The sequence below is a fragment of the Anomaloglossus baeobatrachus genome, chromosome 2 (genome assembly GCF_048569485.1).
Source record: "Anomaloglossus baeobatrachus isolate aAnoBae1 chromosome 2, aAnoBae1.hap1, whole genome shotgun sequence".
Lineage (NCBI taxonomy): Eukaryota > Metazoa > Chordata > Amphibia > Anura > Aromobatidae > Anomaloglossus > Anomaloglossus baeobatrachus.
The window spans coordinates 778,905,953-778,930,111 of record NC_134354.1 but is presented as its reverse complement, the minus strand read 5'-3'; the positions used below and the strand labels follow the sequence as shown (position 1 = coordinate 778,930,111).

Genomic DNA, 24,159 nt, shown 5'->3' with positions numbered 1-24,159 from the left:
TACTTGGATAATTCACGCCCTACGGGGAGAGCGCTTTATTTCGCTTTCTTGGATTTCCCCAAAAGTGATATACGGAATCATTTTACAAAATGGGAATATCTCTTTAAAGTTGAAAGCCACCGCTCTAATGTTCGCCTCTAGCACTTTTCGAGCTAGACGAGCATTAATGATTACTGTAAGTGATCGCTGTCAGGAAAGCAATCTCACTCCTTGGCTTAGAGGACGTTTTACTTTAGTTATACTGTATTTAATGGCAAAATAATATTTGAGTTGCGCATAACATTTTTTAGCTGGGAATGTGCTCCTCTTGTGCTTATTCCTAATTTGTTTTTTAGTATTAAATTTAGCAGAAATTGATTGAAATCATAAAATAATCCAAGCATCAAGTCAAACCTAATAACGTCTGAATGAAAGAACCAAAGATGATAGTCATGGGATCATCAGGATCGTCCCCGTAAGAAAACCACGATGGAAATAGAGAGTCAACCAACATCCAGAATCTTGTAGTCTTCCTCACACAGGTAGTCTACGTATTATATATCGGGTGATGATTTTAAGAAGCTCCCTGCTGTGAAACTTCGGTTGTGCCACTCCCTGTTTAAACTCCCAGCAGGTTTTTCTAGCTGCCAGTTATTTGAATTGGGAACTACACCTGCATCTGAACCATCTCCTATGGTCTCATATTCACACTGTCAACAAGATTGGGTAAAGCAGGTGGGGTCATGCTTTACTTTAGTATGGCTGGGTCTTGTAGCTTCCTCACACAAGTAGCCTACGTCTTATATGTCGGGTGCTGATTAACTCTTGTAAGCAGAAACTTGGGTGGTGCCACTCCCTGTTTAAACTCCCACTAGTTACTTCTAGCTGCCAGTTATAGGTTGTTCCTACCCTGGTCTGTTACTTGACTAGTCGCTAATGTTCTGGGGGGGGGGTTTCCTAGTGTTTAGTTTCTGACCTTGCCTTTTATTTTAAGTATATTACTGTTTCTTGATTTTGTAAGACAGGTGTCTCCCACGCACCACTCCAACTGTTCCTGCAGCTTGGTGCAGCCCTCGAAATGGTGCAAAGCAAGTCCAATATTGTAATATCCAAGGCACCGAAGTCTCCTTCAGCAATTAGAAAAATTTTTATTTATCCCAATGTACATGAGGGGATAAAAACAATGCAACTGTTCGGCCAACGCAGGGCCTTTATTAAGCCCTAAAAAGGTGAACATCTTTTTAGGGCTTGATAAACGCCCTGCTGTTATGATCTGGAACCATGTAAGACCACCAAAAATCATTCGGAAAAGGTGACAAGAGCATTGGCAACTAATCTGGCCGCCATCCCCTTACTAACCATCAACACTAGAAGTAGCCGAGGGGTGAACTAACATCCTGTGCACCGCGAACCCAGCCGGAGAACTAGCTATCCTAAAGGAAGGGAAGATGAATAACTCTCTGCCTCAGAAATAGACCGCAAAGGTATAGCAAGCCCCCCACATTCAAAGACTGCAGTGATATAGGAAAATACAATACACAGATAGATGATAGGATTAGCAAAAGGTGAGGCCCTACTGACTAAATAGGACAGAATAGAAAAGGGACTGGTGGTGGCCAGAGAAAAACCCTACAAAAATCTAAAAACCTAATAGTACAAAAAGCCCTCAGATCGCTAGATCTGAACTCCGTCCTATACCATGCGCTCTTGTCATACCAATGAACAGAAAGCAGGAACCATTAGAAATTCAAGAAGCAACAAACATGGACTTATAGGAGCAATACTCCAAACATAGCTGCAGGGAGCTTCCCAGCTAAGCAACTGAGAGGGAAGATCCCTGCATGCCAATAAACTGAAAACAATCACAGTAAATGACAAACTCAGATAAGAGCAAAAAGAACCAAACAACAAATAAAGAGCCAAGCACTTATCTGGGGTAGATGTGGTCTGGAGCAGGAAGAAGCAGGCTGGTGAACAAAGAACAACTGACAACCGGCATAGCCTGCTAGCAGACCAGGGTTTAAATAGGCAGAGAGTTAGCAATGGAAACGCCCACTGCTCAACACACCTGGTCTCTGTCCAAACCATTCCTGGCCACAAGAGGGAGCCTCACAGCAGCAAAAGTATAACTGACATTCACAATACCCTGCGTTGGCTGAAACGTTGCACTGTCTTCATCCCCTCATGTACATTGGAACCAATAAAGATTTTTATTTATTTAGTCTTCAGTGCTTTGGATATTACAAAATTGTTTCTTGATTTTGTGCCAGACTTTGGCCTCCTGGTAACCCAACTATACTACCCTTCTCAGCCAGCTCGCTTCACCAGCAAGCAGCCAATCCATGGATGTAAACCAGTGGGTCCCATGTAAGTCTACATTCTTACATATAGGTTAAAGGGTGAGGGTCAGGGTTCTCCTGGGACCTGATAAACATGTGGTTTGTGCAAATCCTGTCCATGGACATGCTAATAAGAGCTGTCAGGTGTCCACGAACAAAGCTACATTACAGAAATATAAAGTATTAAAGACTGATATTCAGGTAAATATCAGAAGTTAGTCAACATTCAAACAAAGGACAACCCATTGACCAGCGATGACCACCATCAATCAACACAGATAAAAGCCACTTTTTGGAAGCCTACCTGTCTTGGCGTTGATTGCAAAGAAGTTCTGAGGGTTTCCACTTGTGATCCTGTAGGTCAACTTATCGCTGGTGTTAGAATCGGGGTCTACGGCCTGAACCTGAAGAACAGACACATCTTTGGGGGAGTTCTCCATGATGGTAGGATAGTATATGGGTTGTGAAGTCAGGGGAGCGTTATCATTGACATCTTCTACTTCAATGTAGACTTCAATAGTAGAGAAGAGCGGGACGACGCCTCGGTCGGTGGCGTAAATGGTGAGCCAGTAGGAGTTGGTGGTTTCTTTATCTAGAACATCAGCGGTGTAGATAACTCCTGCAAGAAACATACACAAAGGAAAAGTTTAGTTAGTGGAATATAAGACAAATATCATTTTGTGTTCGCATTGTATCTCAGTGTGGCCAAGGATCAGTCATTTCTACATCCTTAATCCGAGTTTTTCTTCTGCCAATTAAAGGAAAATAACCTTTGGATAACTTATAGAAATCCTATATACTTGTGACTGTAATAGGCCTATTCTTTAAATAAAAAATGTTACATTACACATATTAAAAAAAATTATGTTAGGATAGCAAGGGACAGGGACTCCTATGCAGTCTCTCATGCTAGGGAACCCTAGACTATCCCTATTCTCAGGGTTACTCCTGATGATGGAGATGCCTGAGTCCTGTTCCTGGCTCCAGTACTACTCTAATACCCCTTCCACCAGAGAAAGGCGGATAAGAGTATGATGGAAGACAGATAAATTCTGACAAGGGAAAACCAAAACTCTGACATATTGTACACACACAGGAATAGACAATAAGAGACTCAGGAGTAAAGCAAGAGTAGGAAGGTAGCAACAAAAAGACAACACGGGTTAACTCCACTACCGCACTTATCAACAAGTATAACAAAGACCAGATAGCCTGGATTACAACTCCTGACCAGGCCAGCTAAGATAAACTGTAGCTGGCCTAGAAGAAAGACTGTAGCCAGCATATATAGGAGGGGAGCAGATGTAATTGGCTTCCCCATAACATGTGAACAAAGGAGACTAACAAGCAGACTAGCAGAGATTAACTCTTCCTAACCTGCCTATGAACTACCACTCTACAGGTTGACCCCCGAGTCTGCCTACATTGATCACAGACACCAGACAAGTTATCAGGTGGAGTGTCAGAATCTGTTACAAGTACCAAGTACCCGAGCATGGTAGTGCTCGCTCATCACTAGTTACAAATACTGAGCAACTGAGCATGGTAGTGCCCGCTCATCACTAGTTACGAGTACTGAGCACCCGAGCATGGTAGTGCTCGCTCATCACTAGTTACAAATACTGAGCAACTGAGCATGGTAGTGCCCGCTCATCACTAGTTACGAGTACTGAGCACCCGAGCATGGTAATGCTCGCTCATCACTAGTTACGAGTACTGAGCACCTGAGCATGGTAGTGCTCACTCATCACTAGTTACGAGTACTGAGCACCCGAGCATGGTAGTGCTCGCTCATCACTAGTTACGAGTACAGAGCACCCGAGCATGGTAGTGCCCGCTCATCACTAGTTACCAGTACCGAGCACCCGAGCATGGTAGTGCGCGCTCATCACTAGTTACGAGTAGTGAGCACCTGAGCATGGTAGTGCCCGCTCATCCCTAGTTACGAGTACAGAGCACCCAAGCATGGTAGTGCCCGCTCATCACTAGTTACCAGTACCGGACACCCGAGTATGATAGTGTCCGCTCATCACTAGCAATCATCACTGTCCCCATTGGGGCTCCCAATCTAATTTTCCTATCAGTCTTTGGCATGCGAGAGGAAACCGGAATACCAGGAGGAAACCCAAACAAACACGGGGAGAACATACAAACTCCTTGCAGCTGTTGCTCACCACTGAGCCACCATGATGAAAAGTTCAAGGGTATGAACACTTTTTCAGAACACAAAACTATCATGCAAGGAAAATAGAAATAAAAACAGATTAGAAAAAAAAAATAATGTATGAGCGTTTGTTTTCTATTAATTTTGCAGCATGTGCATGAGCTGCAGATTTTTCCGTGGTGGAATTACGGTTTGGGAACCCAGTGCTCGAAACGCGCGTGGTGTGCAGTTTGACAGGGTTTAATTACAATTTTTCCTAGACCTGGTATCATATAATAGTTTGGATAGTGTGAATTGTGAATATTTTTTGGAAATCCAAAAAAATTTGGATTTTACAAGCTGGAAGCTGGATCGTCTTCAACTCATCTAGGTTTTAGCGCTGGGCGGCAGCAGGATCATTTGCTTCCATACCGCCAAGGAGAGTGGATGGACCTCAGGGTCAACTGGATGTTACCTTTTGGTGGAATTATGAGAAAATAATGATGAGTTGGTGAAAAAAAGTGAAACCAGGCCTAATTATTTCACTTTTTTATATCCGGTTTATGTTTTCTCATTTCCACCTACGTGGTTTTAGGGGCACTTTGCACACTACGACATCGCAGGTGCGATGTCGGTGGGGTCAAATCGAAAATGACGCACATCCGGCGTCGCTGTCAACATCGGAGTGTGTAAATCGTTTTTGATACGATTAACGAGCGCAAAAGCGTTGAAATTGTATGATCGGTGTAGTGTCGGTCATTTCCATAATGTCGCGGCAGCGACAGGTACGATGTTGTTCCTTGTTCCTGCGGCAGCACACATCGCTGTGTGAGAAGCCGCAGGAGCGAGAAACATCTCAATCCTGCGTCCCGGCCGGCTATGCGGAAGGACACAGGTGGGCGGGATGTTTACGTCCCGCTCATCTCCGCCCCTCCGCTTCTATTGGCTGCCTGCCGTGTGACGTCGCTGTGACGCTCCACGACCCGCCCCCTTAGGAAGGAGGCGGGTTGCCAGCCAGAGCGACGTCGCAGGGCAGGTGAGTGCATGATAATGTTCGCTACAGCAGCTATCACAAGATATCGCAGCTGCGACGGGGGTGGGGACTATCGCGCTCGGCATCGCAAGCATCGGCTAGCGATGTCGAAGCGTGCAAAGTACCCCTTGGACTCCTACGGGGCATTCGAGAAGTAGTAGTTCCTCGCTAGCTCTCCGGTACCAGACATTATGACTATTATTATATTTCTCCGCATCGTATCATTTCTAAGTGCTGAAAACATTTTATAGAGATCTCCGGTGCGGGAAGAACCGCTATAATAAGACACTTCTGGCCGCCGCAGCTACAGAGCTGATGTATTAGACTGTACACGTAGAGGAAGCAGCCGTAGAAAATCCTGACAAGCTCATGACCTACACTTGCTTTACTCTCTAATGGGAATTCGAAGCTTCCAGATGCCTCTATAATCCAGAAAGTCTTCATACCAGATACATAACAGAGAGCAGAAAGTAACCGTAGAAGTAGACAAAACTCCGGAACGTGTTGGGCTGATATCCCAGTGTCTGTGGGAAACGGGAAAGGATTACGGGCCATGCTCTGGTCGGGTAACCTAAGCTTACGACATTAATGGTTTCAGCTGTCACACACTATGCCTGACCAATAACATGGAGATGTGCGCCACGGCTGTCCGCACTTCATCACTTCCACCAACAGGATCTGCTCCGTAGACTCTCAATGACGGGGACGGTTACCGAGCATTATATGACTGCGGAGCTCTGCAGCAGAATAGAAACTGCTTATTTTGGGTCTCCTTCCAAGGTATCATATGGCCAAAGAGGGACACATTACTTTATATTACACCGCACTCCTCGTCCCGTGCTCTCATGGAGTCACACATCATCATATATCAAACCCTAGGAAACATTGTAGTAATTCTGCTTATATCATGCTCCTTGGGGAAAATTTATGGAACTGTATCAAGTGTCTTTGTTGCCCATAGCCAGTGGCGTTTCGACTAGAGACAAGTATTTTGCACCCTCTGGCTCATATTCCTTCTAGCAATCCAGTATTGAACCCCTTATTCCCCAAGCTCATGTGTTCTATTGTAAGAAAATTATGTTTTTTTCTGATTTTTTTAGCTTCTGGCCAAAAATTTGACCATTTTTTTTAAAGTTTTACAGTGTTCTAAATTTTTTTTTTACTATTATATTTTATTTTGTTCTTTTTAACCTTCGTCCGGCTGAATAGGTACAATTGTAACTACCGTATTCCCTTTTTAAATTGCAATAATTTTTTTTTTTTTTTAAAAGCCGTAGAGGGCTGCAATTTCGTGACATCTCAGCAGTTTTGGTCCAGAATATATTGGCCAAATTTCAATAAAATATCTCCACCCCTTTCCGAGATAAGGGGTCGAGAAATTTTGGCAAAATTATGCAGCCTGACAAAGGTTAAGGCAACACATTTCTTACCCTACACCTAAATCTAAACCGAATCCTATTATCTAATTCTATGATTAAGAGCTTGCGACGTTCTCGAAACGCGTCATTTGCACATTCTCCTTGTAATGCCAGTCACTACTCTTACGTGTAGTATGGCTGGAAGAGTAGTCAGGAAAGCTGGGGTCTGGTAACATGAGAACATGTATGAGCACAAGGAGTAAACAGAGGTGTAGTCAGGTCACTATCCTAAAGTCAGAAATCCAGGAGAACATGTAATGGATTCAGGGAAAAATCAGAGACGGAGAAAGGCAACGGTCCGAGGTGAAAAGGCAGGAGGTCACAGCAGGAACAGGGAGAGGGCAGAGGTGTCAAATAACAGTCCGTGGTCAGAACACAAAAATCAGAGCACTAGCAAAGGCAACAGCACAACAGCAGAACCAGAGACGTGGTCAGGTAACGGTCCGAGGTCAAAAGGCAGGAGGTCACGATAGGAACAGGGAGTGGGCAGAGAGGAGTCAAATATCAATCTGGGGTCAGAACACAAAGATCAGAACACTAGCATAGGCAACAGCACAACTGCAGAACCAGAGATGTGGTCAGGTAACGGTCTGAGGTCAAAAGGCAGGAGGTCATGACAGGAACAGGGAGCGGGCAGAGAGGAGTCAAATAACAGTCTGGGGTCATTAAACAAAGATCAGAACACTAGCAGAGACACAAACCAAAAGCACAACTGGCGATGTACTGAGCGAGCATGCTCGGTAAACTCAGTAAAGAAGCCTGAGCAATTACCAGGATGGTGGAAAACCTGAGTAATCAGCACCAACATGGAATCCTGCCTTGTCAATCAAGCTGCTAGCTCAGTAACTCAGGAAAGCACAGCAGAGCATCTCCGAAGGCAAGATGCTCTGCACAGAGGAATCGTATCACTGCCAGGTCTGTAATCCAGGAAAACGCAGCAGAGCATCTTCTAGTCTGCAAGATGCTCTGCACAGAGGAATCGTGACACTCCTGTTCCTAATTTTTAATCTGAAGTTATAAATTAATAAGTATTTTTTATTTTTTTTTATTAATCCCACAAGTGTTGGATTTATTCCCTTTAATTGTAACCCTACCCTTTGGCCTAAAGCAGGCTTTACACCCTACAATATATCTAACGATGTGTCGGTGGGGTCACGTCGTAAGTGACGCACATCCGGCATCGTTAGTGATATTGTAGACTGTGAAACCTACGTGCAATTGCGATTGTACGCAAAAACATTGATCGCACGCACGTCGTTCATTTTCTAAAAATTGTACGGCAGGTTGTTCAATGTCCCCGTGGCAGCACACATCGCTCCGTGTGACACACCGGGACCGATGAACACAGCTTACCTGCGTCCCGCGGCTCCCGCCGGCAATGCTGAAGGAAGGAGGTGGGCGTTACGTCCCGCTCATCTCCGCCCCTCCGCTTCTATTGGCCGCCGCTGTGTGATGTCGCTGTGACGCCGAACGTCCCTCCCCCTTCAGGAAGTGCATGTTTGCCGCCCACAGCGAGGTTGTATGGAAGGTAAGTACGTGTGACGGGAGTTACAGGATTGTACGACATGGGCAACAAATTGCCCGTGCCGCACAAACGATGAGGGCGGGTGCGATCACAAATGCGATCGCACGTTTAATTGAAACGTGTAAAGCAGCCTTAACTTTAGCTTTAACCCTAGCCCAAAACCTAACACTAGTTTTAACCCACTCTTTGTCCTAACCCTAAACTTAAGACCTTACACCTACCATAGCCCTAAACTTAACACTAGTTCTAATCCTACCCTTATGCCTAACCCTAACTGTATATCTAACCCACCTGTAGTCCTAAGCCTAAAGGCTGCTTTACACCAGACAATCTATCGTGCGATAGATCGTCGGGGTCACGGTTTTTGTGACGCACATCCGGCATCGCTGGCGATGCCGGCCTGTGTGACACCTCGTAGCGACGCAGTATCGCTCACAAATCGTGAGTCGTGTACTGCTCGCTAGGTTCCATAATATCGGTCCTGAAATCGGGCTTCGGTTGTTCATCGTTCCCGTGGCATCACACGTCGCTCCGTGTGACACTACGGGAGCGATTAACATCGCGTACCTGCCTCCCGCGTCAGCCGCCGGCTCTATGTGGAAGGAAGGAGGTGGGCGGGATGTTTACATCCTGCTCATCTCCGCCCCTCCGCTTCTATTGGCCGGCGGCCGTGTGGCGTCGCTGTGACGCAGAACGTCCCTCCCACTCCAGGAAGTGGACGTTCGCCGCCCACAGCGAGGTCGCACGAGAGGTAAGTACGTGTGACGGGGGTTACCGACTTTGTGCGCCACGGGCAGCGATTTGCCCGTGACGCAAAAAGGACGGGGGCGGGTACGATCGATTGTGAAATTGCACAATCAGTCGTACCGTGTAAAGCAGCCTTAACTGTCTCGATGTGGCTATCCCTAACATCAGGGTTACTCCTGATGGTGGAGATGCCTAAGTATCTGAGGAGATGATGAAGAAAAAAAAGGTCTTCATCTTCTCTCTTCTGTCATTCTGGGAAAATTGAACTGAACTTGGATGTCATCCGAGTGCAGTCCGATGTTTTCCACAGACCCATTGACTTGCATGGCAGAGTGCTATTCGATAATCGGATACAATTCAGAAATGTTGTGTTTATTTTTTTGGACTGGCTTGATCCAAGGAAAAAAATCTAACGTGCACGATTCCATAAAATAACATTTCTTCAAGTGCTATCTAATGTTTTGTCGAATTGCACTCGGACCAAAAATATGGCCATGTATTCAGTAGGGAGCGGTGACCGACCAATTCGGGGGTTCACTGCAGCAGTCACACGTCTGGTCAGCCAAATTAGGATGTTTTGAGGCTAGAGATGAGTGAACCCGAGGTTCGGTGTTCATACAAAAAAAAAAACGTTTGGATGCTTTACGTATGCAAGCCCGTAGAGATAAAGTCACCAAAACCTTGCACTTGTACTGTTTACATGTATAGATGGGGCAAAGTTTGCAACGCATGACCACGCTATGCTAGCCTGCAGTCCCATGTAAATCCACACACAGGCTAACATGAATATGAGCTGAGCTGTTACACAAGGCGTGTAGGAGATGCTCTTCTGGATCTGACTTATAGAATAAACCCAATGACAGGAATGTCTTGTTATCTGCGGCTTCCTTGGTCCTGAGGACCACCCCTGAGAGTTATCATCATGAGACGGGAGGATATGCAGGGGTCATAACACGGAGCTTATCTGTACTGCGCTCTGCTACATGGGGGAGATGTATATCACAGAGGCCAGGTTCTTACATTCCGAGGAAAAGGTTGTAATTTTCCATAGTAACAAAGAATATCCTGACCATTCCGGAAGGGGTCAACCAACAATGATGGATGAGCGAACCCGAGGTCCGGTGTTCGGTGCACAGAAGCACAGACCTTCTAAAAAAAAAAACAGAGTTTGGGTGCTTTAAGCATACAAACCATTCACGTGAGCATCTGTGTACTGTCAGTGTGTCAATGGCTCGCATTGGGGGTAACAACAGTGTGATCGGGTGTATATAATTTGAAGACGGAACCTAACTGACCATGACTGAACCGAAAAGACGCACCACCCCTATGACTGAAACAAAAGGTATCTAACGCATTCACCTGATCATAAAAAGTGTTCTTTGCATCTCTAACAAGACAGTGGGGCAGTTTAATGTTGAAAAAGGATGTGACAGGTTCCCTTTAACTCTCTTAGGCCTGGAGGTCAGTAGATCTTCACAGGAGCCGCTGGATCCTCTTCCATCCTCCATGACAACATCATGAAGCTGGTGGATGTTAGAGACCTTGAGCTCCTCCACCTCCTCCTCCCCACAGATGCTCAATACGGTTTTTGGTCTGGAGACGCTTGACCAATTCAGCACCTTTACACTCCATTTCTTTTCAAGTCAATGTTCGTCTTGGAGGTGTTTGGTGTCGTTATGTTGGAATATGACTGGAGGGGATCCTGCTCTGCTTCAGTATGTTACAGGACATGTTGGCAGTTATGGTTCTCTAAAGGAACTGTAGCCCCCACAGCCGGCAGAACTCATGCAGCCCCAAACCATGACTCTCCCACCACCATGCCTGACTGTAGGCAGGTCATACTTGTCTTTGTACTCCTCACCTGGAGCCGCCACACACGCCGACACCATCTGAACCAAATAAGTTTATCTAAGTCTCATCAGACCCCAAGACGGTTCCAGTAATCCATGTCCTTAATTTTTTTGTCTACAGCTTTCTTGTGCATCATCTTTAGAGGAGGCTTCTTTCTTTGATGACTGCCATGCAGACCAATGTGATGCATTGTGTAGTGTATGGTCTAAGCACTGACAGGTAGGCCCCCCACCCCTGTAACCTCTTCAGTGTGCGGCATATGGTCTCAGTACTGACAGGCGGACCTCACACCCTTGTAACCTCTGCAGTGTGCGGCGTATGGTCTCAGTACTGACAGGTGGACCCCCCACCTCTGTAACTTCTTCAGTGTGTGGCGTATGGTCTGAGCACTGACAGACAAACCCCCCACCCCTGTAACCTCTTCAGTGTGCGGCGTATGGTCTGAGCACTGACAGGCGAACCCCCCACCTCTGTAACCTCTGTAGTGTGCGGCATATCGTCTCAGTACTGACAGGCGGACCTCACACCCTTGTAACCTCTGCAGTGTGCAGCGTATGGTCTCAGTACTGACAGGCGGACCTCACACCCTTGTAACCTCTGCAGTGTGCAGCGTATGGTCTCAGTACTGACAGGTGGACCCCCCACCTCTGTAACCTCTTCAGTGTGTGGCGTATGGTCTGAGCACTGACAGGCGAACCCCCCACCTCTGTAACCTCTGTAGTGTGCGGCATATGGTCTCAGTACTGACAAGTGGACCCCCCACCCCTGTAACCTCTGCAGTGTGCGGCGTATGGTCTCAGTACTGACAGGTGGACCCCCTGCCCCTGTAACCTCTTCAGTGTGCAGCGTATGGTCTGAGCACTGACAGGCGGACACTCCACCCCTGTAACCTCTGCAGTGTGCAGAGTATAGTCTTAGCACTGACAGGTGGACCCCCCCACTCCTGTAACCTCTGCAGCAATGCTGGCAGCACTCATACGTCTATTCTAATAAGATGAGCTCTGGATATGACGCTGAGCTCGTGCACTCGGCTTCTGTGGTCAACCATGGTGAGGCCTGTTCTGAGTAGATCCTGTCTTGTTATACCGCTGTATAGTCTTGGCCACCGTGCTGCAGATCAGTGTCAGAGTGGTGACAATCTTCTTCGGCCATCTTTATGTAGAGCAACAATTCTTGTTTCCAGATCCTCAGAGAATTCTTTGTCATGAGGAGCCATGATGAGCTTCCAGTGACCGGTATGAGAGAGTGTGTGAGAGATAACACCAAATGTAACACCCCTGCCCCCATTCACACCGGAGACCTTGTAACACTAATGAGTCACAAGACACCGATGTGAGAAAATGGCTAATTGGGCACAATTTGTCCATTTACACTTAGGGGGTGTACTCACTTTTGTTGCCAGCGGTTTAGACATTAATGGCTGTGTGCTGAGTTATTTACCCCGTTATACAAGCTGCACACTGACACTGTACATTGTATCACAGGGTTAGATCTGCAGTGCAGGAAAAGATGTACAAACAATTTAAGGGGGTGTACTCACTTTTGTGATGCTTACAGTACAAGGACAATAAAGTATCTCAAAATTGTTTTTTTTCTAATTTAGACAACCCGTTAAATATTTTTGGATCATTCCGCTGCACAATGTACTAATATAAACTTTTTTTTGCCTCTTTTATGTCAAAAGTGCTACTTTTTATATACTTTTTCGATTGGAGGAACTCTTTACCCAATGTCGGCCATCTATACCTGCAACGAGCGAAAACAGAAATATAAAAAACCAAGCCAAATAAAATCATCCGGCGTCACCGTTGGTAAAATCTGAGATACAAGATCTGAGAATTAGAATGACGGGAGTGTGCACGAGGTAATTAGTATCTTTAAGTCCCGGATCGGCAGTTTCACGGCTCGGAACATTATACTTAACCTTGATTTTTTTTTTCCTTGTGACATTTCGTAAACGTTCCCATTTTGAGAGCGGCACAATAAGGGTGAAATGTCGCCCAATCGTCTCTCTAAGAGGCGGCAATGTAGAAAGAGAATCTTGAAACATGTTCCTTACTGTGAAAATGATCCAATTTCTTCATGGCCTCCTTTGAAAATTGCTCGACAATTGACGTACGTCTAACCTCAGAGCAAATTGTCGGAAATTTTAACATCTTTCATCATCTCCACTTAGCACATGAAAGAAGAGCTCAAAACTTGTGATTCTTAAATTTTGGTCAATGCGAATGAACATACTGAAAGCTCATCAATGGTCGACGTGAGCGTTGTGCGGCAGTTACATGGGGAGGCGATAATTAGCTGCTATTTCTATTAGTGTAACTACAGATCTGCTTCATTGTGCAAAAAATCCATATTACAGATAATTCCCTACACTGCACGACAATGCTCAGGTGCTTGGTACTAGTAACTAGTGATGAGCGAGCACTACCATGCTCAGGTGCTTGGTACTAGTAACTAGTGATGAGCGAGCACTACCATCCTCAGGTGCTTGGTACTCGTAACTAGTGATGAGCGAGCACTACCATGCTCAGGTGCTTGGTACTCGTAACTAGTGATGAGCGGGCACTACCATGCTCGGGTGCTCAGTACTGGTAACTAGTGATGAGCGGGCACTACCATGCTCAGGTGCTCAGTACTGGTAACTAATGATGAGCGGGCACTACCATGCTCGGGTGCTCAGTACTGGTAACTAGTGATGAGCGAGCACTACCATGCTTGGGTGCTCAGTACTGGTAACTAGTGATGAGCGGGCACTACCATGCTCGGGTGCTCAGTACTGGTAACTAGTGATGAGCGGGCAATACCATGCTCAGGTGCTTGGTACTCGTAACTAATGATGAGCAGGCACTACCATGCTCAGGTGCTCGGTACTTGTAACTAGTAATGAGCGAGCACTACCACGCTCGGGAGCTCGGTACTCGTAACTAGTGATGAGCGGGCACTACTATGCTCGGGTGCTCGCAACTAGTGATGAGCGGGCACTACCATGCTCAGGTTCTCAGTACTCGTAACTAGTGATGTGTGAGCACTACCATGCTCAGGTTCTCAGTACTCGTAACTAGTGATGTGTGAGCACTACCATGCTCGGGTGTTCGTAACTAGTGATGAGCGGGCACTACCATGCTCAGGTGCTTGGTACTCGTACCTAGTGATGAGCAGGCACTACCATGCTCAGGTGCTTGGTACTCGTAACTAGTGATGAGCGGGCAGTACCATGCTCAGGTGCTTGGTACTCGTACCTAGTGATGAGCAGGCACTACCATGCTCAGGTGCTTGGTACTCGTAACTAGTGATGAGTGGGCACTACCATGCTCAGGTGCTTGGTACTCGTACCTAGTGATGAGCAGGCACTACCATGCTCTGGTGCTCGGTACTTGTAACTAGTAATGAGCGAGCACTACCATGCTCGGGTGCTCGGTACTCGTAACTAGTGATGAGCGGGCACTACCATGCTCAGGTTCTCAGTACTCATAACTAGTGATGTGTGAGCACTACCATGCTCGGGTGTTCGTAACTAGTGATGAGCGGGCACTACCATGCTCAGGTGCTTGGTACTCGTAACTAGTGATGAGCGGGCACTACCATGCTCGGGTGCTCAGTACTTGTAACTAGTGATGAGCGGGCACTACCATGCTCAGGTGCTTGGTACTCGTACCTAGTGATGAGCAGGCACTACCATGCTCAGGTGCTTGGTACTCGTAACTAGTGATGAGCGGGCACTACCATGCTCGGGTGCTCGGTACTCATAACTAGTGATGAGCGGGCACTACTATGCTCGGGTGCTCGCAACTAGTGATGAGCGGGCACTACCATGCTCAGGTTCTCAGTACTCGTAACTAGTGATGTGTGAGCACTACCATGCTCGGGTGCTCGTAACTAGTGATGAGTGGGCACTACCATGCTCGGGTGCTTAGTCCTCGTAACTAGTGATGAGTGTGCACTACCATGCTCGGGTGCTCAGTACTGGTAACTAGTGATGAGCGGGCACTACCAGGTTCGGGTGCTCAGTACTCGTGACTAGTGATGAGCGGGCACTACCATGCTCAGGTGCTCAGTACTCGTAACTAGTGATGAGCGGACACTACCATGCTCGGTTGCTCAGTACTGGTAACTAGTGATGAGCGGGCACTACCATGCTTAAGTGCTCAGTACTCGTAACTAGTGATGAGCGGACACTACTATGCTCGGGTGCTTGGTACTGGTAACTAGTGATGAGCGGACACTACCATGCTCGGGTGCTCAGTACTGGTAACTAGTGATGAGCGGGCACTACCATGCTTAAGTGCTCAGTACTCGTAACTAGTGATGAGCGGACACTACTATGCTCGGGTGCTTGGTACTGGTAATGAGCAGTCGGATGCTTGGACGAGAGTGACTCACCTACCAAGTATAAAGAAAGTCAATGGGGAACGCAAGCATTTTATTGGAAGACCTTCCTCATCTTTGGTAGACAAGTCAAACTCTTTCGAGCGTCCGACTGCTTGTTATGAGTATCCGAGCATGGTAATGATCGCTCACCACTTCTCGAAGCCTAACTTGGCGCAAGAACCCTCTACTCGTCCGATCTAGCTGTCATGGCAGACCGGACTAGGTGTCAGATCAGGGCAACATGAATCTTTTTGATTAACTCTTCACAATAACCAAAGGTAGTCAACAAACATTGACTTGGTCCTGTTTCTCCAAGGAGCACACCCAATTGGCATAGCGCAACTGTATGTGACTTTTCGGAGCTTAACTTGGCGCATAGACCCCTCTTCCCCTCCGATATAGCAGCCATGGCAGACCAAACTGGATGTCAGATCAGGGCAGCCTGAATCTTTCTGCCTAATTCTATCCAATAACCAAGTGGACTGAACAAACAATGACTTGGGTCTGTCTCTCCAAGGAGCACTCCCGGTTGAGCTAACTCTGCGGTTGATGACTTTTTTCACCCCTCGGTGCTTTTGATCTATCTGCCACGGTGGACGGGACTAGATGCCATATCATGGCAGCATGAATCTCTTTACTTAACTCTACCCAATAGCAAAAGTGATAGGACTCAGTCGAATGTTTGCGCCATCTTGACATGGAGCTCCCACATGGTCGAACGCTACGGTATGTGAATTTTTGGAGCCCGAGTTGGTGCAACAACCCTTTTTCCGAGATAAAAAGACATGAATAATTAATTTGTCGCATGGTAAATTGGAGATCCCATTACGATTTTGTAATAGGTCAAAATTATATTTTTGCATTAAGTAAAAATTGTTTAAAAAGTAAAAAATAAAAACAAAAATTGTACCAAAATCGTTGATGAAACCTACGCTAGAAGGAGTTTTTACGAGATGTGTAAAAACTGCAGACACAACTTTACACGAATCTGCCGGGGGCCAAATTTTTTTTCTTTAAATCTTCGTCTCTTAGAAGGAAAAGGAATTCTCTGCTGGTAGTCTCAGGACGCAGGTAGGAAGCCAATTGGAAACATTTAAGACACGAATACCGTGTTCCCGTCCGGCCAAATTAGACGTTAAATGTCAGTTTATTCTTCGGTGTTTTATTTTAATGAAACAAAATAATCCCCGACTGCAGGAGTGAGAGTTTAACACAAGTTCCTGCTGAGAAGCAATATTGAGCCATCATGCTCGGCAGAGACGTGGAGAAGGAGCGGGAGGAGGAGGATAGCCTAAGTGCCGAGCAAAGATTCTAATTGTGGAGAGCAGGTTTTTACTGCATTTTCATTCATGGTATTTAAAGACTAAAGAAGTTTGGACCTCCAGGGTTGCACGACCCCTATGAATCCCGGGGAGGAGGCCAGAGGAACTCTTTACCTTCATGCATTATTGACATTCTTGGGCCACGATAACAAGGTTTGTTGATCGTCAACTCATAGAATGTCATTACCGGGAATAGAAATATTCCAAATACACAGCACGCACGAGTCAGGTTGGTTCTTGTACAAAGCTTTATTGTGGCAAAAAGTAGACTCATGGGAGTTTTACTTCATGCTGTGAAATACGGAGGTGGAGAAGCAACAGGAACTGCGAAGAAGGTTTTTGTCTGGCGAGGCAGGCATTTCCGAGGCTTGATAATGTCCCACATGCTGTGTGCTCCTAGTTTCTAGTCGATACACAGCAAAAAACTTTTGTGTTTACGTCGGAATTCACAGGTATTAAATATTATGGTGTTGAGGACCCTCAATATGCAAATTAGTTCTTCAGAAAGAAAAACACTCATGTTTCTTTCTAGTGCCTAATGAGTCAGAGACTGACTTATGTCCTTCTTACAAGAGTTAGTGTGAATTGATTTGCAGAACTCAATCCAACGGCCAAATGAAAAATCTCTGAATACTGCCTCCTACCTCCAAGTATCCACAGATTTTTTACTGACTAGCCAGTCTGTCACATATTACATGGCGCCAAGTCGACTGATAAAAAGTAGAGCTCAGAATCAAGGGACGAGAGAGGCGGCTCTTAAGGCTCCCTTCCAATGTCCAAAGATTACGGACAAGGCCAATGGGGTGCATATTGCACATTGATTTATACCAACTCAACTCTTAACTTCTTAACATCTTGCCTATTGGTGGCACTAGGAACAGTTTTCTCCCATTTCTAGTTTTTTCCCATGGAGCACTGCCTGTAAGACTTCACCCCACCAGCTCAATCTGCACAAGGATAACCAGAACCCCCCCAGAGCTGGAGCTTCAGGCTCATATCCCTGTTATCTAGGACATGCTTCAGTGATTATTTCTGGGTTGTACCCTGCGGGGCTTCACCAATTTCACTTGTGGTCCAGTGATGCTCACTCCCCTTCCAACAAGGAGCTGCTGACATGGTCTCCAACCAGCACATGAGTTTGTCTGCTTGTATCCATCCACAATGTACATCATCACCAGCACTCATGTCTAGCGCGCATGCGAAAAACAGCACTTTGCTCCTGACCAGGTACGACATCAGTGCCAGAAACACATAAATTGGGTGATTTGCATGGCAGTCCGGGTTTTTTAGAGCCTGGCTCAATTAATTCAATCGAATGGTGAGTTTACACGGCACGATCTAAGCTGTTAAACAACCACGAGCTCCTTCTGTGCCAGTGTAATGTCTTGTTATCGGCAACACATCAGCTGTATACACAGACGTACCCGATCCTTATCTCTACTGAAATCATCTGTTGGGGACCCCCATACAAGTTGGACTGTTGGCCAAAACCATTGAGATCGGAGAGTTTGGCTGATGTTCGTCTAATATGTATGGAGGCCTTTAGGTTTCAACGACAGGGCATCCTATTAAGGAGCTGTAAGGTTGTCATGTGCTACCTTACCAGTTGTAATGCTCACGGCTGAAATAAGGGCAGTGAGTTGGAATAGTGGACCCACTAGACCACAAGGGGACCCAGGGTTATCATTTAGTGGGAGGGGCTTAACTAAGTGCCTGTCGCAAGGCAGAGGCCAGGTACCACCCCCAGGGAAGGGACTGGGACTGTGGCAGCTGAGCCACAGGGCAGGTAACGGACACAGGTATAGGCACAGGTGCAGGCAGGCACAGGCGGGATGGCTGGGGCAGACAGGTATGGTGGCTACAGCAGAAAAAGATAGGTATGGGAAGGCAGACACAGGTACAGATGACAGACACAGGGATAACAAAACCTTACAACTAGGTAGACAGACAAGTCACTGACTAACTGAGAATGTTGTGCAGGCACCTCCCCTAATAGGAGGGTGCCTTAAATACAAAATGAAAGGCATTTCCAAGAAATGGCATGCCAGTACTTTAAGAGGAGATGTGCGCGCGTATGCCCTAAGCTCATTGCCGAGAAGACAGGCCCCGGGGGAGAAGGAGGCAGCAGCACACGTGGATGGCCAGGCGAGCGTGGGGAGGATGCGACCCAGCCGGGGCAGTAAGTCGGTGTCACTCTAGGGACGCTGCTGCTACACAGGTTCACTCAGAAGCTTTTTATGGCTCCATCCATGAGGCTTTAAGTAAGGGCTCTACCTTTAACCCCTTAAAAGAGTACTTACCCATCAATGCACAAAGAAAACTTAATTTAATAAATAGTATTTTTGAATTACGTTCCATTTAATAAAATAGTGATATATAGTAAATATGTTGCATTTAAAAATCAAATTACAACAAAAAACCTTTTTAGCAATTAGCCTTCAATAATTAAAACCTTAAGCTTTTCCATGACCTCTGCAAAGAGAGCCTTAATAATATTTTCCGGGGCAATCCGTGCCCGCTTTTTAATTAAGACGGTATTCACAAAGCAATTTGCAGGAATGCAATCCCCACCAGCGAGAGTTGTCTTTTCTCGAACAATGTAATAATGGTCTGAGACCCCAAGGAGAAGAACATTATTACCGTCTTTACCTATCTCAGGGATGCCGAATTGAACTTTAGCTCTTCTTAATAATAATATAGAAATTCCTATTGAAGATTTCAGACCTGTTCGAAATTTTCTCGTAATGAATTTTCGGTTCCAAGAGGAAAAGCAAAAAAAAGAAAAATTCCTTTCCCGCTCACGAATAGTTTTACGAAAATGTCTTACATCAATTCAACTCAGATGCATATTAACGATGCGTGCGGCTTTGACTAATAATGAGTGAGACAAGAATTAATTTTTATTTAAGAACAATCTGTTGTCTTCCCGGGGAATTAACACTTAATTAGGATTCATTGGATGTTCATTTTTGAAGCATTGGGATATTTTGTGTCAATGGAAGCGATGAATATCAAAAACGGGCATTGCATATGAAGCGTGTACATATGTTCAGTGCTCAAGAAAATTTTAAATGAGGTGGATATGAAGAATAGAATAGGGTATGCTACTGGAAAACTAATTTTGGGAATTAAGATTCCCTCTATATATATCAGACAAAGGTTGGCTAAACCTGCTGGTATCATCACGCTTCGACGAGAGTCCAATATGCATGGGGACCTCCCAACTCTTTCTTGATAGATAATATTGGGGGAGGTAAGAATCCAACATGTCTGATTCAGACTGCTGAGTTTTTTTCATTTTTGGATAGATAAAATTCCACCGGTGGATTCCAGCAGCATCTCTTATGGAGCACACAGGTTCTACAGAGCCAAACGTTCCTGTGTCACGAGAGAGATCTGCCAGTTGACCCATCGTTTTACTTCATGCTATCAATTATAAATGGAGGGGCTTGAATCTCTGATGGTCAACAAATCCAATATGCGTCGGGACCTCCCAACTCTTTCCTGATAGATGATGTTGGGGGAGGTAAGAATCCAACATGTCCGATTCAGACTGCTGAGTTTTTTTCATTTTTGGATAGATAAAATTCCACCGGTGGATTCCAGCAGCATCTCTTATGGAGAACACAGGTTCTACAGAGCCAAACGTTCTTGTGTCACGAGAGAGATCTACCAGTTGACCCATCGTTTTACTTCATGCTATCAATTATAAATGGAGGGGCTTGAATCTCTGATGGTCAACAGATCCAATATGCATCCAGACCTCCCAACACTTCACCGGTAGATAATGTTGGGAGAGCTAAGGACCTGACATGAGCGATTTCAGACTCCTGAGTTGTTTTTTTTTTTTTCATTTTTGGATAGATAAAATTCTACCAGTGGAGTCCAACAGCATCTCTCATGGAGAACACAGGCTCGGCAGAGCCAAACATTCCTATATCACGAGAGAGATCTGCCAGTTCAACCATCGTTTGGCCACCTGCTATCAATTACAAATGGAGTGGCTTAAATCTTGAATGGTGATCAGATCTTGACAATTTTTGAGGGATCTTTGTGACGCGGGAACATGGATCCAACCTTTCTCAAACCATTCTGTAATTTTGTGAACAAGACAAATTTGGCAAAACTTGGCCAAATCTACCAATTTTAGCCGGAACTGTTGACTATAGAGTATGCACAAAGCCACCAAACTCCAGAGGACAGGGAAAAAGATTTGTCATGCTGAACGTTTTCATTCATATTAGAAAAGAGACTAATCTTATTCCGCATTTCCTCAAGTAGAGACCGGAGAAATGGTTATGTAATGTGTACGCCTCTTCACCTATAATTTTGGAGGAGCCAAGGAACTGACACGTCCGATTTCAGACTTAAGAGGTTTTTTTTCCATATTTGCATAGCTAAAATTCCGCTAGTGGAGTCCAGCAGCGTCTGTCATGGAGAACACAGGAGCCAAACATTCCTTTGATCTCACAACTAAAGGTATGTATAGAGTCAGCATGATGGCATCAGTATAGCCCTGGCTTTAGGTGATATATGAGAATTCTGGTGGCTGGTCCTCTTTAAATGTATATCTTCGATTTGCTAGAGATCTCTCCCAAAAATTGTGCCACATTTAATTGGACACTCCTTTACAAGACATTTCTGTAGTGCTGTAGAGAGGGACCATCCGGTGGCACATGGAGGGTCTAGAGATCCACAAATCAAAGCTGGTACGACTCTATATGCCTCCGGGTTCCCCATACACGTCGGTCACAGTAATTATGGAACTATAAGTGCCATCAAACTTTTTAATAAACGGATAGGGATAAGGCACTTTTTAGTCTTTACTTGGAGCCATGACAGATGGCTCTATTGCAGAAAAAAAATGGACCTGGCTTTTGTGAACAATTAAAATATGATGAAACATTTTTCATTCTGGCAGTCTGTTGTTTCATAAACTCTTGGTGCTTTCTAGCATGTTTCCTCATAATCAACTTCTCGAAATCCCTCCTACCCCCATCTGTTAATAAGGGCCAAAATACGCGATTACCATTCTCCTCCTCCAGGCCCTTATGTTGGAGCCAACAGATAAGACAGCTTTTTCTTAGCAAAGGTAGGCAGGGACCATCTGCAAGCTTGAAGAAAAAACCCAGATTACACACAATGCTCCCTCCAGAGCTCAGGGTTTTGCTTATTAACAAAAAAAAAAAAGTTGCATTTTTTTTTCGACAAAAACAACAATATTTATTTAGCCAAATCGAATGATCAAGAACAAAAAAAAAATGTTGTTTCTTTTTTTAATACATACAATTTTTTATTTTTTAATTAACTGACTCATGGATTAATGCTAACTATATCTTACCTATACTGCTCTGGTGAGGTGTTGTGATCTGGTGGTTATTGTGCATTATTGCTGTGAGCGGTTGTGGTGTTAACCCTTGTTATCCTTTTGTTGCTGCCTTACTTCTCTTGCTTTTCTCCTTAGGCTCTTACTGTTTGTTCCTGTGAGTTTGCAGTATGTCTGAGTTTTCATTTTTCCCTGTCTATCTTAATCTGTGTTTCCATAACACGCCTGACCCTTCCTCCCCTGGGGGGCGTAATAGATTAGATCTGGTGAGAATAACAGTAAAGCACAGGACTTCGGTGTCTCCACCATCAGGGGTAATCTGGAGGTCAAGGATAGCCTGGGGTCCACTAGCGGGAGGGACAGAATAGAAGTCCCTTGTCCCCTGCTATCCTGGAGTCACATCGTGAATCATTCTTCTGAAAACCCAATGCTTCAGTTAACCTAAGGAATTACCAAATCGGTTGATCATTAGGTAAATTGGATGGTGTATGTATAAGACGTCTAATCTGGACCTTGAAGAGGCTTGTGGTCATTAGTAGAATATCTATTTTTGTAAGGGATTTGATGACTTGATGGACAATTTTTCAAGTTTTTGTCTATTCATTGCTTTTACATCTACGTGTTTGATCACTTGTCCATCTTTTTCATCATGATAATACACCAGGAGGATCGTTTAGAATATTTCTTCATCTAAAATTATTTTTTTATATTATTTTTTTAATGATTTAACTGTTATATTTTATATATTTTTCACTGTTATTATTATTCTTGGTAGTGGTTTTATAGTTTATTATAGAGCGGGTACACCTAGATCAGTGAAATCTTGCGCTGTGACTGGTCTGGCATTGACTCAAGAGTGATGTGGAGTTGAGATGAGCCTATAAATTCAAGTGGAATGTTGTTTTTTTTGTTTGTTTTTTTTAAATTTAACATTTTTATTGATTTTCATAACATAAGCAATCCCAATCATTGATCATTGACATACAAAGAAGAGAGAGTAGTATCAAGGTGCACTCAATAACAACACTCTATATTCCATTGCATCAGAGGTAGGAATCACTTAAAAAAGAAACAGAGGAGAGAAGGAAAGAGTGAAGAAGGAGGGGAGAGAAATAGAAAAGAAGAGAGGTATGCCACGAACACCCCCGCCCGTCCGGACCAAGACCCATAATTAAATAGCACTCAGGAAGGTCTCACTTCGTTCACATGAGTGCATGTCACAATTTACCTCGCGTTACAGAAACCAGGACTAGTCAGGAAAGATTCCCAATGGGACCACTTTGTAACGGTGGTCTCTACATCATTACGAGATTGGGCCAGAATTCTTTCCATCCGGTAGATTATGTCCACCTCACTTATCCATTCCTCCACAGAAGGCGACTCGGTGGTCTTCCAGTGGCGAGGTATAACAGTCTTGGCCGCCTGAAGGAGATGCCTGAGTAGCGATTGTTTATATATTTTTTTTGGCAGCGAGAACATATATAGGAGAACGGCCTCGGGTCGTCTGGGCACCGCCACCCCCGAGATCTCCTGAGTCACTCTCAAGACACTGTCCCAAAAGGCAGCCAGGACCGTACATGACCACCATATATGGGTCATGGTACCCTCCTGCCGTCCGCAACGCCAACACACATCTGGGACCCCCGGGCACCACCTGTGGAGCAAGGAGGGGACCCTATACCACCTTGAGACAACTTTATAACTTGTCTCCTGGGACCTGGTGTCAGTTGCTGACTTGTGAGATAGATGGAAGCAGCGGTCCCATTGTTCTCTAGAGAACTCCTGTCCAAGCTCATTCTCCCAAGCTCTGCAAAAGGGAGGAAGGTGGACCGAGTCATTGATGGTCAGTAACTTATAAATGCCCGAGATAGCGTGTTTGGGGCTGGGACCCGAGGTACATAGATTTTCAAAGGGTGACATAGGTTGTGTGGGCTCGTGTGACTGACTAGCAGATGAAAGGAAGTGCTGAAGCTGTGCATATTCAAAATGATAGCGTGGCCTCAGCGGGCGGTCCCCCAAGACCAGAGTGAGTGGGAGAACCGTTCCCTGGGGTGCAAGTGGAATGTTTTTTACACAAATTTGCATTCAACAAAATGCAAATTTGC

General features: G+C 45.2%; 1 protein-coding gene across 5 annotated transcripts in view; it reads right to left on the bottom strand.

Annotated features, from left to right (window-relative positions):
• Positions 1-24,159, bottom strand: part of FAT3 (FAT atypical cadherin 3) — an 846,518-nt gene that overhangs the window by 420,292 nt on the left and 402,067 nt on the right. For all 5 annotated transcript variants that reach the window (XM_075337574.1, XM_075337573.1, XM_075337576.1 and 2 more), the window contains one exon: positions 2,623-2,937. In XM_075337574.1, coding sequence (XP_075193689.1) covers positions 2,623-2,937 — 315 coding nt within the window. The remainder of the gene's footprint in view (positions 1-2,622; positions 2,938-24,159) is intronic.